Source organism: Syngnathus leptorhynchus, chromosome 7 (assembly GCF_054491065.1).
Source record: "Syngnathus leptorhynchus isolate UIUO chromosome 7, UIUO_Slep, whole genome shotgun sequence".
In the NCBI taxonomy this organism is placed as follows: Eukaryota; Metazoa; Chordata; class Actinopteri; order Syngnathiformes; family Syngnathidae; genus Syngnathus; species Syngnathus leptorhynchus.
In genome coordinates this window covers 7,799,519-7,813,746 of record NC_141201.1, presented here as the reverse complement: position 1 = coordinate 7,813,746, position 14,228 = coordinate 7,799,519, and the positions used below count along the sequence as shown (strand labels likewise).

At 38.8% G+C, this 14,228-nt stretch overlaps 1 protein-coding gene across 1 annotated transcript in view; it reads left to right on the top strand.

Annotated features, from left to right (window-relative positions):
• The window catches only part of LOC147054522 (calsyntenin-2-like), a 71,565-nt gene that overhangs the window by 13,327 nt on the left and 44,010 nt on the right, over positions 1-14,228 (top strand). Inside the window, exons 3-4 of the mRNA XM_085916404.1 lie at positions 6,774-6,969; positions 11,234-11,442. Coding sequence (XP_085772530.1) covers positions 6,774-6,969; positions 11,234-11,442 — 405 coding nt within the window. The remainder of the gene's footprint in view (positions 1-6,773; positions 6,970-11,233; positions 11,443-14,228) is intronic.

Sequence of the window (14,228 nt, the reverse complement as noted above, 5' to 3'; positions counted from 1 at the left end):
TGGCACTCATGGCTGACTTTTTGACCATTCTTCCAGAAAACGTCCCATAGGGCGCTTTATCTTCACAAAGTGGTCCTCAAAGCACACTCGCATCCATCCATCTTTGTTCACATTCATACACAAGTGGAATGCTGCTTTACTGCAAGGCAGTGCCAGGTCCACTGGGGTCAAATTAAGGTCGCTCGAGGACTCTTTGACATGATCACAAGGGTTGACGATTGAACCCAGAAACTTCGGGTTGGGAGATAAGGATTTAACCACCGAGCCATCCCGTCCATCTAGTAAGCATGTTGCCTTGTTTACAGCTGCTGAATGGTCAAACAAGCATTTAGCTGCAAAGTAATTACACAATCATCTATCAGATTGACTACCGATGTTCAAAAAAACAAAAAGGAGCACCTTCCAGTTGAGGCAAGCCCACGCAGTTCACATGCAAACAAAAACACTATTTCCATATTTGGTCTGCAGCAACCATAAAGCCTGTCACTTCACATTTTAAATCACTTAAAGCTCTTCATCTTGGACAGACATTTCACGCCCGGTAGATACTTGAACAAAGTTCTACAACGAGGATCATTATAAACCTGCTGTGGCACCATCATCTAACTGTAGGTGGTAGCCATCTTTACACTGAACATGACGGACTCGTGAGGTTAAATTCCAACCTAACTTGACTCGCTGTAGTTAACTGTGTATAAATCACAACCTGTTAAAAAGCTAAAAGCCATTGTCAAGTCGGATGAGCTCACAACAGCCTGTGGAAGACAATGTCCTCGGGTGTCGTTTCTACTACTGCTGCTGGCAGATTGTATCTTCAGGGAGGAAGTCAAGAGGAAAAGAAATAGCAGAGTGTGTGGAGACAACATCAGGAAGTCAGGCATGTGTATGATATTGAATAGCCACAGAGAAAATGTGATTTTGGTTCCTGGGAACTGCCTCCAGAATAGACCAATATAATGACTTCATGTTTATATTGAGGCGTCTATAAAAGGAAATAGACATCAGTGACCATTTGACCATGTGGTAGTCTGGTTCCTTTCCCCAAATGTTCATTCTCTCTCGTAATTCAATTATGCCACAATAAAAGTAATCGAAGTAGATTAAATGGACTACTATACAGTAACTTAAGTGACTGTTCAAAATGGACACGACATGCCTCACTAAGAAGCAAGAGAACCAAAGAAAGCTTCAATCTGCAACAATAACAATGTTCTATTTTCTGGAAATCAGATGAATATTTTTGGTGTAATTCTGCTATTATGCAAGAGTTGCAAACATTTAAATGTTGATTCCCATGTTGTTTTGTTATTCTTGTCTTTAACAAAGGTAAAATGAATGAGTAGTTTTAATCTAAATATTATTGTAGAAGTCTTGTCTCCGAATTTCTTTTCTTTCCGGTTTGAGGCAAAATCCAGAATCAGGGAGCATTATTGAGGATACGAGATGGATAGATACAAATCATAGATTTTCTCTGAAGACTGAGGCTTCTTCCCACATAAAAAACAAAACATGCAATATAAGGTTCGTAAAAAATGAATGTGAGTGTGAATGGTTGAATGCATGTGCAGATGGGATAGGCGGTTGCCGCTCCCTCATGACATCGATGACGAGAAGCAATAAAGGCAGAAGATGGATGGTCTCACATACATTTAGGCAATTTGTTTGTCTTTTGATTTCAATAGCGTGACAGTGTGTAAAAGAGCAGATGACAGAAACTAGCTGCATGGAAGATACATGCTTGTTGGATTCTTTTGATGCCTACTCCTCCTCCCTTCGAGAGATGATCCTGAGAAATGTAGCTGCATATAGCACCTATTGTTATGTTTAGAGGATGGAAAAGCATCTTACAAAGATAATATAATCATGGGGATTTTAATATGGGCAAGGCTGAGCAGATGTCACTCTTGTCATTTTCAATCATTTTCCTCTGAGGACAGCCAATTAGGATATCTCGCCCTTCAGTATCTACTCGAGCCGAGAAAATGTGTGCATGCGTCTGTTTTCACATGCTGTTTACACACTCCAAAGTGATCCCCAGAAATCTGCACATAGATACATCTCACCTTGTGGCAGTTGCCTTCAGTGAGCTGCTTGAGCAAAGGAAAGCTGTTTTGGCTGAGGCCTGTTACTCTTTAGGTCTACTAGTACAGTGAGGAAACCAACACAAAGAAAGCAGAGATGCGCTAAATGTAAACATGAAATGATACAGATGATTCAAGGTTGTCATGTCAGGGCTGCCTATGCCTCATCCTACCTAGCATGTGCATACAAGGCCAGAGTCACAAAACAATTTGGAATACAGACAGGACAAGGACACTCATACGTAGAAACACAGTTAGAACGGCATTGCACATCTTGCATGAAAAAATGATGGTGCTGATGAATGGTACAGCAAATGCATGGAGGGATGGTGGAAATTGTGTTGAAGGCTTCAAAGAGAAAGTGGTAGAAACAGTAGACTATTTGTTAGTATGTGTGCTGTAATGAGTGTGCTAACTTTAGGAGGAAAATCAAATTGGTCAGGTGAATATTTCATTCCTATGCACACTATGTGTGTGTGTGTGTGTGTGTGTGTGTGTGTGTGTGTGTGTGTGTGTGTGTGTGTGTGTGTGTGTGTGTGTGTGTGTGTGTGTGTGTGTGTGTTTGGGGGGCAACTATAATCTGCACGCAACAAATATAACTAAATTTGTGGAAACAGAAGTTTCAATTGTCAAACATCACACCAGGTTTCACAGTGGAACACGATCAGTTTTAAAATGAGTTTCATTACATACTTGGGCTGAAAGACAAGTTTTGGATCAAATCCAAGTCAGTGAACCCAATGTGATTTCACGCACAAAGAGAGCTCCCTTTTCAGACAGAAGGTCGAGGAGTATTCAATATTCATAACAGTAATTAAACTGTAAATATTGGCGTGGTCTCTTGCTGCTATTTTTTTTTTAAATAAATGGTTGGTCTTGTTTTTTAAAGTCAGATTGTCTTACATCTTAGAACAAAAACAAATGTCACAGTATAATCATAAATAATTGGTAGAGAAATAATAATTGACTCTCAGATGCATTGTGATGCTGTTATATTGAATAAGAAAATGATTGCATCCTACTATGCCACTAATCAAGGGAAAACGTGCATAAATTATAATTAACTTGCGGTTGTTCTGTGTTTGTCAAGTGTGACAACTTATGTGAAATGTATTTAACACCACTTACAACTATTTGGTGTCTAATGAGGTTCTGCGGCAAGGGTAACTATAAAATTTACAAATGAAACATTACAATATACTATGTAAGAGTGCTAAAAAAAATACGGTTCTTCTAAACCTTAAGATTTTTTCATCTATTTTTTTTTGTGTCAGCTCATCAGCAAGCTCTGAAGAAGCTTGAAAACAAGTCTGATCATTTCAACAAAGTGTGATATTCGTTTAATTGAGTGCTCAACACAATAGGAAAATGTATTGTGTAATTGCTCATTCAGTTTTTTTCTCATTTGGGCCTTGGATCTAATTAAGCTTGTCGCAGGTCAAAGGCAGCCTTAGTGATGTAAAATACTTTGTTTCTTTGTGAACCTTAACTCAGCGGAGAACATCCTTGCAGGCATCATTTGGGGTCATAAACTCTTTTTGGGATATCTGAACACAATGAACTCTTGCTGGCCTTGCTCACACCGGGACACAAGCCATTCCCGAAGGCCATTCCCATTAACAAAATTGAAAAATCCAACTATTAATGTGTGTCTGTGATTATTTGTGATTGATTTGGCTTGTTTCATTTTTTTCCTACAGCAGTAATTCAAAATGGTAAGAACACTTGTGATTTTGTTGTCTTGACCATAAGACTAATGACAAATGTGAAACACTAGTGTGCCATGTGAGATCATCAGAGGTGACGCAGACAATTATTCAATTTCACTTAATTTGTCAGAAAATTGTGTATTTACAAATACTGTAAATCACCGGTGTGCCTTCTATGTCACATTGTGGTAAATTAAATATTTTTTTCAACATCTATAATATTGGTCAATCAACACGTGGGTGTTTTTTCTTTCTATTTATCCATTTTTGACCAATCTGAAGTGTTAAAAATGACTTGCACTTTTTTGTAACACCAGCGTTATGTCGTCCTGTGAATAATTCACCATTGCGTTCAAATAAATAAGCTCAGATTTCAACTAAATACATTTATGAACAAAGGTATTCATTCAAAATAGTGCCCTTCGTGATTTTCCTTACCTGTGACTTGACTGACAATCGCACTCATTTTCTATCGCTCATGATGCTGTAGTAAATTGCTATATACACACACATCATTAGAAAATTGAAATGTGTGAGAACAACCTTTTAATGATGAGGAAAGGAAGGTGACAGTAGGGTCAGAAAGCATGGTTAATGCTCCTCCACAACACACACACACGCACACACATATATATATATATATATATATATATATATATATATATATATATATATATATATATACACACACATTGCAGAAAAATTATGTGTCTTCAATTAAAGGATAAATCTTTTACCACACTTGCTGCATATGCACACGTACATAAACATACCACGCGTCACATTCAAAGTCAAAGTGTGCTGGTTTAATTAGTTTTAATTTTATCTCCAGGATGGACAGCTACTCTGTAGTCTTGGAGGGTGCCTAATTTAATGACAAGCATAATCAAAGCATTTACAATTTTATCACATTACAGAGTTCAAGGCTTGACAGTCTGTCTCTGTGCCGCAGCAGAAACGACTGACATCTCTGTCGATTGATTGAACATCCATGGATGTAAGTGTGCTTGTGACCAAATGAGATAAGGAGATGGTGACTTCTGTGCTTCACTAATAGCTGAGTTAATAACTGCTTGCTGATTCCAAATAAGAAATACTGAAGTCATGACAAGTCAAGTCAAGTCAAGTTTATTTGTATAGCCCTAAATCACAAGCAGTCTCAAAGGGCTTCACACAGACAATCAAGTGTGAAAATCACTTACACTAACGCCTCTGCAAATTAGACAGATTTGCTTAAAACGGCAGGTCTGAATATTATGATAGGGAGAGCCAAGTATTGCCTGGTGCATAAGATATTTGTTGACAGTAATCTGATTTTCTCTTCTGTTCGAGCTGATGTGACGTATTCCAGTGGTAGGAGGATGAAAGGAATAACAACTCTGATTTAAGCTGCCAAACTGGCACATTTTGAGTGTGTATCTATGTTTCGGCTTTGGTCACTTTCCAAAATACATCATATCTGGCTTGAGGCAATGGCCATTTTACATCCCTCCTCCATCTCCTCCTTACCAATCGCTGACTTTGTTTTTCTTTCACTTTTCTAACATTTTGAGGGCCAGTTAACAGCTCCAATGGCTGTGTAATCTATGCACTTATTTGCAAGAGTGACATTTCAGGAAAGAAAAGCAGCTTACGAACATATGCGCGTATATATCGACGCTTGCAGCTCATCGTCGATGGTCTGTCAGGTTTGATAATAACTTGGGGCCTGGAGGTGCAGTGGCCTCGAATACTTTGTCACAGTCTTGCAACTCTGCAAACCTCATCGCCAGCAAAGCACTGCTGCCTTCGCTGATAATGAGCTCAGTGTCCTCACAGACACTCTAGTGTGGACGGGTGCCAGATTCCCATGAGGTGTTGAGCACCACATGACATCGACAAAACTTGAGCTTAGTTCCTGAGCACACATTGCCAATAAGTAATATACAGGCATTCACTTCGACGTGATTAAATGAAAATAATGATGCCCAAAGGGTAGACTTGACGCCACACAGACATCGAATTAGCACATCAAAGAATGAGACAGATAGAGGACATTTCAACAGAAAAGTCAACTGAGTTATTAGCAAAGTTTTCATGGTGGGTCGGTGATAACACAAATTACAAAATTGCTGCCAAACTATTGAATAAATAGCAGAGCAAAATCCATAGCCATTAATATGCATCCATTAGTTTTGCATGGCCAAGCTTCAAAAAGACACATTTCCTCCATAAATTTGCTGTTTAAAAGCCCAATGTGACAGGGAGACATATTTAGATAATAGTTTCGACAAAGCCATTAGCGTTTGAAAGCTCTTCTGTCTTTGCCAAGTGCCAACATCTGTTCTTCAGCTCAGGCGGCTTTGGCCAACACTGTAAAACGCCCACACTTTCTCCTGCCTCTCAATGGGTGGCTGTGCACTTATCAGGTGTGGAGTCAAGTGATACGCGAGGCAGGGAAAACTGACAGGTTTTTTGCCCTTCAAATTTGTGTGTGTCCATGTGAGTCATAAGGGAGGATTGTACAATTAGTGTTGCTAATCTTGACCCCTCTTTCTCTGCTCCTCTTCAGCTACAATTACATCACAGGTGGGCCCTTGTCACTATATATCGGACCTGATTTGGGTCTTACAAAGACATTATCTTGTTCATATATCTTCCAGATGATTACGGTAATCACTAATCCTCAAATTCATTGTAATCTCACAATCAAGAATACACAGGGCTGACGTACTTTGACAGGCTTGTTGCGGGGATTTGTGTGTTGTGCGCTGCTCTCGTGATACTCAGCATTAAAACATACATTCAGAAGTACTGGTAAAGAGATATGAACCGTACAGCGGTTCAGAAGATGAATGAATGAATGTTTTCAATGGGGCTATAGGTGCTTCTATGATCTTTATAGGATAGTACTCATCGTGGGGGGTAAATGTCCTTTAATATGTCACAGTCACCTTTTCACATTCATTTTTCATCTGATGGTGATATTCTCTCTTGTCCCCAGGGGAGATCTGTGCGTTCAACATCCATGGGTTGGAGGCTCCATTCAAGGCAGTGGTGCTGAACGGTACATCCGGGGAGGGCCAACTGAGGGCTCGTTCCCTGGTGGACTGCGAACGGCAGAAGGAGTACACCTTCATCGTTCAGGCTCATGACTGTGGCTCAGGCCCAGGGGGCACAGAGGGCAAAAAGTCCCACAAGTAAGTAAAAGAGTAGAGAGTAATGTATGGTTTACATGGAGTTCATTTTAACAACCAGAATTTATCTCTGCCTTGGGTTTTACATTTAATAGATTACGGTACAAAAGGAACATTGAGGCTACACTCTGGTATATCTGTCATTGTTTATTTTATTACATTTTTAATGTATGGTCGGGATTGAAGTAATTTGCTAACGTGACTCATGATGGCCGTAGGGGTAATTTCCTGGAGTGAATGTGAGTGTTATTTATACAGTCTGAGACTTGCAATCAGACCAGGCACACTGTGACCCTGAAAACAATAAGCAGTATAGATAATGAATAGGTAAAGAAAATGTAATCTAGTGATTTCTGTATTGAATATACTGCATTTCCTTATTCGGTCAGATTTGTGCACATATCTCAAAAATCTTAAACAAATGTTCAGATTATTCTGATGCAGAACAATCAAGGCCAGAGAATACACAGGTTGCGTCATATCTAACTTTTTTTTATGTGCTAATAGCAAATTGTATGAAGACTCAGTGATCAGTGTTCCAGTAAATGAAATGTCACTTTGATGCCCTTTGTGCTTTTTCTACACGAATTAATTAATGTAGAAAACTAACAATATAAATGGGAAATAGAGATAATAGAGATAATAGAGATGACGGACGTATGGATGGATGGATGGATGGATGGATGGATGGATGGATGGATGGATGGATGGATGGATGGATGGATGGATGGATGGATGGATGGATGGATGGATGGATGGATGGATGGATGGATGGAGAGATAGACTATTAAAACGTTTCAAAATTGTTTGAAACTTGCTCTCAGACTCCTTCAACTTGGACAAAACATAAGAAAGAATGGAATGAGTGAAAGAGAAAAGAAGAGCCACTACTTTCTGAAAGTTTTAAAATTACTGTTCGAGTATTTAGTCCTTTGCAATGGTGTGACGTTCCAAGGCTTCATATTTTCACATCTTGGTCACTAAAATATTAAACACATTTCCTCAATCAATTGGAAAAAATACAGAGAGCAGTTTGATTTCTGTGTGCGTGTATGTGAAATGTTATGGAAAAATTCCATTTGAGTGAAAGATTATTTTTTTTGATTCAGACAGCTTTGTGAGAAAGTTTGAGAATCTTTGACATCAATCTGTGGAGTGTTCTTATGATGTTGTCTATTGTTGTCTTCTCTGACAAATGTTCACTTTGTTCAAAAGGTGGGCAACAGAGATGAAGTAATGTCCACTTTGAGGGACATGTGGGCTGAGGACCACATTATGATTTGAAGTTCCCCTCAATGTATCCTATCTATTTTCTTGCTCTACTTGCCACCTGTCTGCTGCTCTACTTTTTCCCTTTGTTCTTCTTTATGGCTGGATACAGCTGTCTGAGTCTGTCCTCCATTGCTGTCTCTGCCATAGTTGCCAATACATTCATATTTAATATGACCGCCTCCGTGATAACAAAGGACTTCTTTCTCCTTCTCGTGTGGTGTATATACATTTATCTCATGGTGTGGGTGCCAAAAATATTTGTAGCATTTCCTCTCTTAAATGGAATGATACAATTTTATCGCTTGTGTCTAGCACATGCCATCCCACTAACACAGGATTCTCAAGAACCCATAAGGCGGACACGTCCAGGTCTGTTTCTTGAGGACTGCTGTCCTCCATATTTAAAATGTCTCTGTCCGCTAACACACCTGATACAAACTATCAGCTCAAAAGCAAACTTTTAAGAAGCCTAATAGGACCCTGATCATTTGAACAAGGTGTGTTGCATTCTGCAAAACATGCAGGACAGCTGCTCTCGAGAACCGGGTTTGGACACCACCCCGTCATAACGGGATAGAACTGGGTTAGTGCTTGTCAGCAAATGTGCAGGAGACAGTCTTATCCCAAATAAATTCGATATGACAATCATCATCATCGGTGACACTTGCTGGCCAATCCATCTGCCAGAGAGGCTAATTACCCCACCTAGCAATTATCTGAAGGGCAATTATGGTGTCGTGCACCCACATGTACACTCCCACATACTTTCAGTATCCATTCATCCATCCATTTTCTGAACTGCTTATCCTCACAAGAGTCACGAGTGTGCTGGAGCCTATCCCAGCTGATTTAGACCGGTAGGCAGGGGACACCCTGGATTGGTTCCCAGCCAATCATTTTCAGACGATCAATATTTTAAAAACTGCAAAACAGCAGTGGTAGAAATGCACTAATTTCAGAAATACGAAAAACATTCACGGAATGCGACTACAATTTGTAAGGCTAGGAAGCTCCACTACTGCAAAGGTGTTGGGAACTAAATTATCGTTATAGAATCTCTGACAATAATTGAAATGGAACCTTATTCTGTCAAAACCTGTTAGTTTAAGTGATAACTATTTGTCAACAATAAAATACCTCATGCATAAACATGTTTATTGTCAAGCAATGCAATGTAATATCAAGATTTGGTCTTTGTGTTTTAATTATGAATATGGGCCTGCAGGAAGTGAGCCATCTGTGTTGTTGTGCTTCTTCTCATTAGACACACAAAAGTGACATCAGTTTCATTGTCCCATTCAAAATGCAATTGCATATTGCAATATATCAGCAGATGTTTGAAAATGTTCAACGATGTGGAGAAGACATATGTAAATGCAAAAAAAAAACAAAAAAAGTGCTTATTGCTGTAAGATTTTTTCTTCTAGGAGGAGGTTTAGTAAGATGTTTTCATAAGTGAAAGAATAACACACACTGAGCTGAAGATTGGAAAAGGAGGTACCAAAGAACTGAATTTTTCAGGGATGATTTGGGCTATTGGACCAAATGACATTTAAAAAGAAAAAATCTCAATACCTATGCTTAAACCTCAATTTAAACATTCTTCTTCGTCGCACCAGTCTTACCTCATGTTTCCTGCATAAGAAAATGAGTTTTATGCTCAAGCCAAAGACAATTTGAGTTAACTGGAACTGTAAATACAGTATGTCAAAACAAATAAAAATATGTAGACATCAGGTTGAAGTGAAGTGAACAAGAACAACATTTGTTTAAGGAGCTGAAATACTAAAGGTGGGAGGTGTGGCAGAGGGCTTTGGTTTTGCATCCTGTAGACTGCACTGAAGCTGAAGCAAGGATGTTTAAAATGTTGATAATGTTTAACCAGGGATGTCATAAAGTAGTCTAATTAAATATTGAATTACCTACTGGAGTATTCTTATGGCCACTTTTTTTTTTTTTTTAAAGAAAATTATCATGCACAGTCAACTGATGATGTGTCGTATATGTGTATACAGCAGAATGACAACAATGCTCAGCCTTTTAACCGTGTTATCCTTTGCTGGCCTGGATTATAGTTGCTCATTTTTGTTGAGATATTTATGACTTATTATAAAAGTTAATTTACTTGCGCTGCCTCTATGACAATTCCATAAAGCACACAGTCATTGCAGCTCTTTGTTATTTGAAATATGCATCATCCTCAGCCTCCAAGTACATCATTCTTGCTCTTTGCTTGCAAAGTTGATGTTTAACAAGTTCAAAAATGGATTTTGTAATCTTCTGTTTTCTGCTAGGTCTGGCTCAAAAAGATAAAAGCTCTACGAAAGCATTTTTTTTTCATTTTGCTGGTTTGCAGTTAACAATCACACTTTTTCATATACATTATTCCTATAAAAGCAAAGCAATCAGTGCCCAAAGCTTCCATTAGTTGGCACATCTATTAGAGTGCAATGCCAAAGAGAGTGACAGCCCACAAGTAGGCCCAAATAAGGATTTGAGTAAATACTGCTCTGTATTTTTTCTTTTTGTCTTCTGTTTCTGCTGATTTTGGCACTAATCCAAGATTTAGGATTCAAGATGTTTTGCCATTAGCGGCAAAGTAATAATAAAACGGAAGTACTGAGCTATGGACAAAGTAAAAAATACATATAATCCACCAGCAGTGACAATGAAAAAAAACAGCTATTATTTTCCAAATATAGGGTTCTATTTTCATAGATAGGATGTGTACTCTGCATAAAAAACGTTCTTAGTATTTTGGTGGACCAAGGGCATTTTCTTTTCTCTGTACACCAAGTTGCCTCTTCCAAACATGCTGTGATGGTGCAAACACCCATTTCTACCTGCACACGTCGACAAAAATACAAAAAGAAAGAAAACTCCACCCAGTTCAACCAAGCTACCAGGCACCACAATAGGGGCACATTGGGGGCATGGTGAACAACTCATCTATGCAGTTGAGTTAAAATCCATTTCCTTCATCTGTTGTTTGCAGGGCGGTGGTCCATATTCAAGTCAACGATGTCAATGAATTTGCTCCAGTGTTCCGGCAGCTCGAGTATCAAGCTGCAGTGACAGAAGGCAAGATTTATGACAGCATCCTACAAGTGGAAGCCACAGATCAAGACTGTTCACCTCAATACAGTCAAATCTGTAACTACCAGATTACTACAACGAACACACCCTTTGCTATAGACCGCAATGGTGAGTTGTCATCAGAATAATATCACATCTGTTGTTTCCTAACTTTAATGTTCACTTGGTATTTACTGAAATTGGCGTTTCACTCGTGTTTTAGACAGATTTATGGACAATATTTGAGAGTAAATAAATAGTCCTTTTGCGTGCATTGAAAATGTCTCTGACATTTCACATCAGCTTATGAAAAATGGGAGCATAAAGTATTGAAATAATATTAATATTCCTATGATCCTTTATGACACTTAAAATAAGTAATATAGCCAAACAAATAGTCAGTAAATAAATACTTATTGTGTTTTGATTTTGTTTATAGTCATCAAAATGTCATGCTTCAGAAAAGATACCTACAGAGACTTTATATTTACTGGTGATTTAACATAAAGGAACATAAGAGTTTAACTGCCAATAAATTGCTAAGCACAAAGAAACTCTTCTTAGAAAATAACCTTCTTAGTGTAGTACTTGTATTTGTGTATTTACAGTCTTTATTGCAAGTTACCAAGTGTTGCTGTCTTTGTTGTGGTGGTACAATAAAATGTGTGAAGGTTTGAGTCAGGGTTCATATTGAGCTGTTAATGATGCAGGAGGAGGCTCTTTTTTCTCCATTTTAGGAGCCCTTGTTCAGCCACAGACTGTTGAGGAAAGCCTCTAAGAGCTCTTGAACTCAAAAGCACTTCAGTGGAAAAAGAAAGAGGATGGAGGGCGGAGGCAGTGTAGTAGCAGTGAGTGCCAAAGAAATCAAGACTGACCTTTAACAGGGGATGAATACAAATAGGTCTGAAAAATGCCCTGTAGTCTTTTCTTTTCCTTCTGTCTATAGGGTTCAGAGCAAAACAAAGAATTGATTCTACTAGTGCGTGACATGACACACCCGATCATTTGTTTCACAAATCCAGGAGGGAAAGAGTGGATAGGAACAGTTTGCAAAAGGCTAAAGGCTGAAAATGCAGAAGGTGATTGGAATATATTTTCTGTTGTTACCACCCCTTAGAGTGGCTCATCATATCAACGAGAAGACTTCACATTTTAGAATATGCACTGCAGTCACTCCACTTCTCCTCCGTGTGCCAACACATTTTTATGGTAGAGTTATGTATATATGTCCCAATGATCATATTCTGTTATTGGACTTCTGTGCTCGTCACGGATTTTCCATGACGAACACCATGCTCAGACATGATGAGTCAGAGTGGGTTATATTCTATGCCTGTATTGTTGAGTCGGCCAATCGAAGCTGTGGCCATAAGGTGGTCTGTGCCTAAAGTGGTGGTGAATGATGCTGTCAATATGAAGATGGAGTCCTATCCTTATTTTGTCCTAAAGGAAAACAGAAGCAACTGACGGGTACTGGCGGCCCAAGCAGAATGTAACTGATGGTCACTCAAGCCAAAATTATGGTGTAGGAGGAAATCGGTGAGGCTATGGAGAATGATTTCTGGATAGTTTCAAGGAAATTCTAGTTTATCCAATCAACGTCTAAGGAGCAGGAAGCAGTGCACCATCCAAACTTTGTTAATTGAAGATGAGTTGCTGCTGACATTGACTACGGGTCAGGTGAATGTTTCAAACACCTCAGTTTCACCAACAAGCCTTCCTTTGCAGACCGTGTGTGTGTGTGTGTGTGTGTGTGTGTGTGTGTGTGTGTGTGTGTGTGTGTGTGTGTGTGTGTGTGTGTGTGTGTGTGTGTGTGTGTGTGTGTGTGTGTGTGTGTGTGTGTGCGTGCGTGCGCGTGCGTGTGTGTTGAGAGAGCGAGGGAGCGAGAGAAAAAGAAGTAGTAATTTACTGGATGGCCACCCTTTCTTGTACTCACAACAAGCACAGACTATTGACATGGATTAGTTGCTGTTGTAATTGAAAGAGGTTGGCTGACATCCTCCATCTTGCTGAATATATGTGATCTAGTCCAGTTGTAGGGGGTTGGGTCTTTGTATGGACCCTACGGTATAGTCCCTCCTTTCAAAGATCTCCAGTAATGTTTGTTTTTTGGGGTCATTTTATCAGTGTTTCACTTGTGTGTTTAGTTTTTGGCCTTACTAAACCATTAAACTAGGGTAGAGCAGGAATTTTTCGTTTTTGTCCATTTTTCAAAATATAATAGAACAGACTATTTTTTATGGGTATTGATCCGCATTGGGGAGCCTTGCTTTTGCAGAAGTTTTGAAGCTTATTTCGAGGTCATATGTGATACTCTCAAACTGTCTATTTAAATATGCATTGTCGTTCAAATATTTCTGTGAGGAAGAGAAATGAAGCATGCTCCATGCACCCAAAACTCACAAAACAACATGGGAGGAGCCCCAGATTGTGGCCATTATTGACCAAATACTTATTTTCCACCATAATTTGCAAATAAATTCTGTAAAAATCAGACAATGTGATTTTCTGGATGTTTTTTTTATTTTATTTTGTCTGTCATAGTTGAAGTGTACCTACGATGAAAATTACAGCCATCTCTCAACTTGTAAGTGGGAGAACTTGCACAATTGGCGGCTGACAATTTTTTTTTTGCCCCACTGTATATGTACTTATATTATACAATACTACTATGTTATATTATAAATTATATGTGTACTTAATGAGTTCCAACTGACTGACAATGGGTCTTAAGATCACAAAAAGTAACCAAGCCCTCATGGCTGATAATTTCATTCCGTTCAGATTTACAAAGTGGTACAAATAATCAACTTTTTACATGCAGCATCCTCAATCTGTAAAATACTAATTTGTATTTCCTGTGGATCTATCAAGGTTCGGTTTTCTAATGCATCATTCATCTGCTGTCTCTCTCT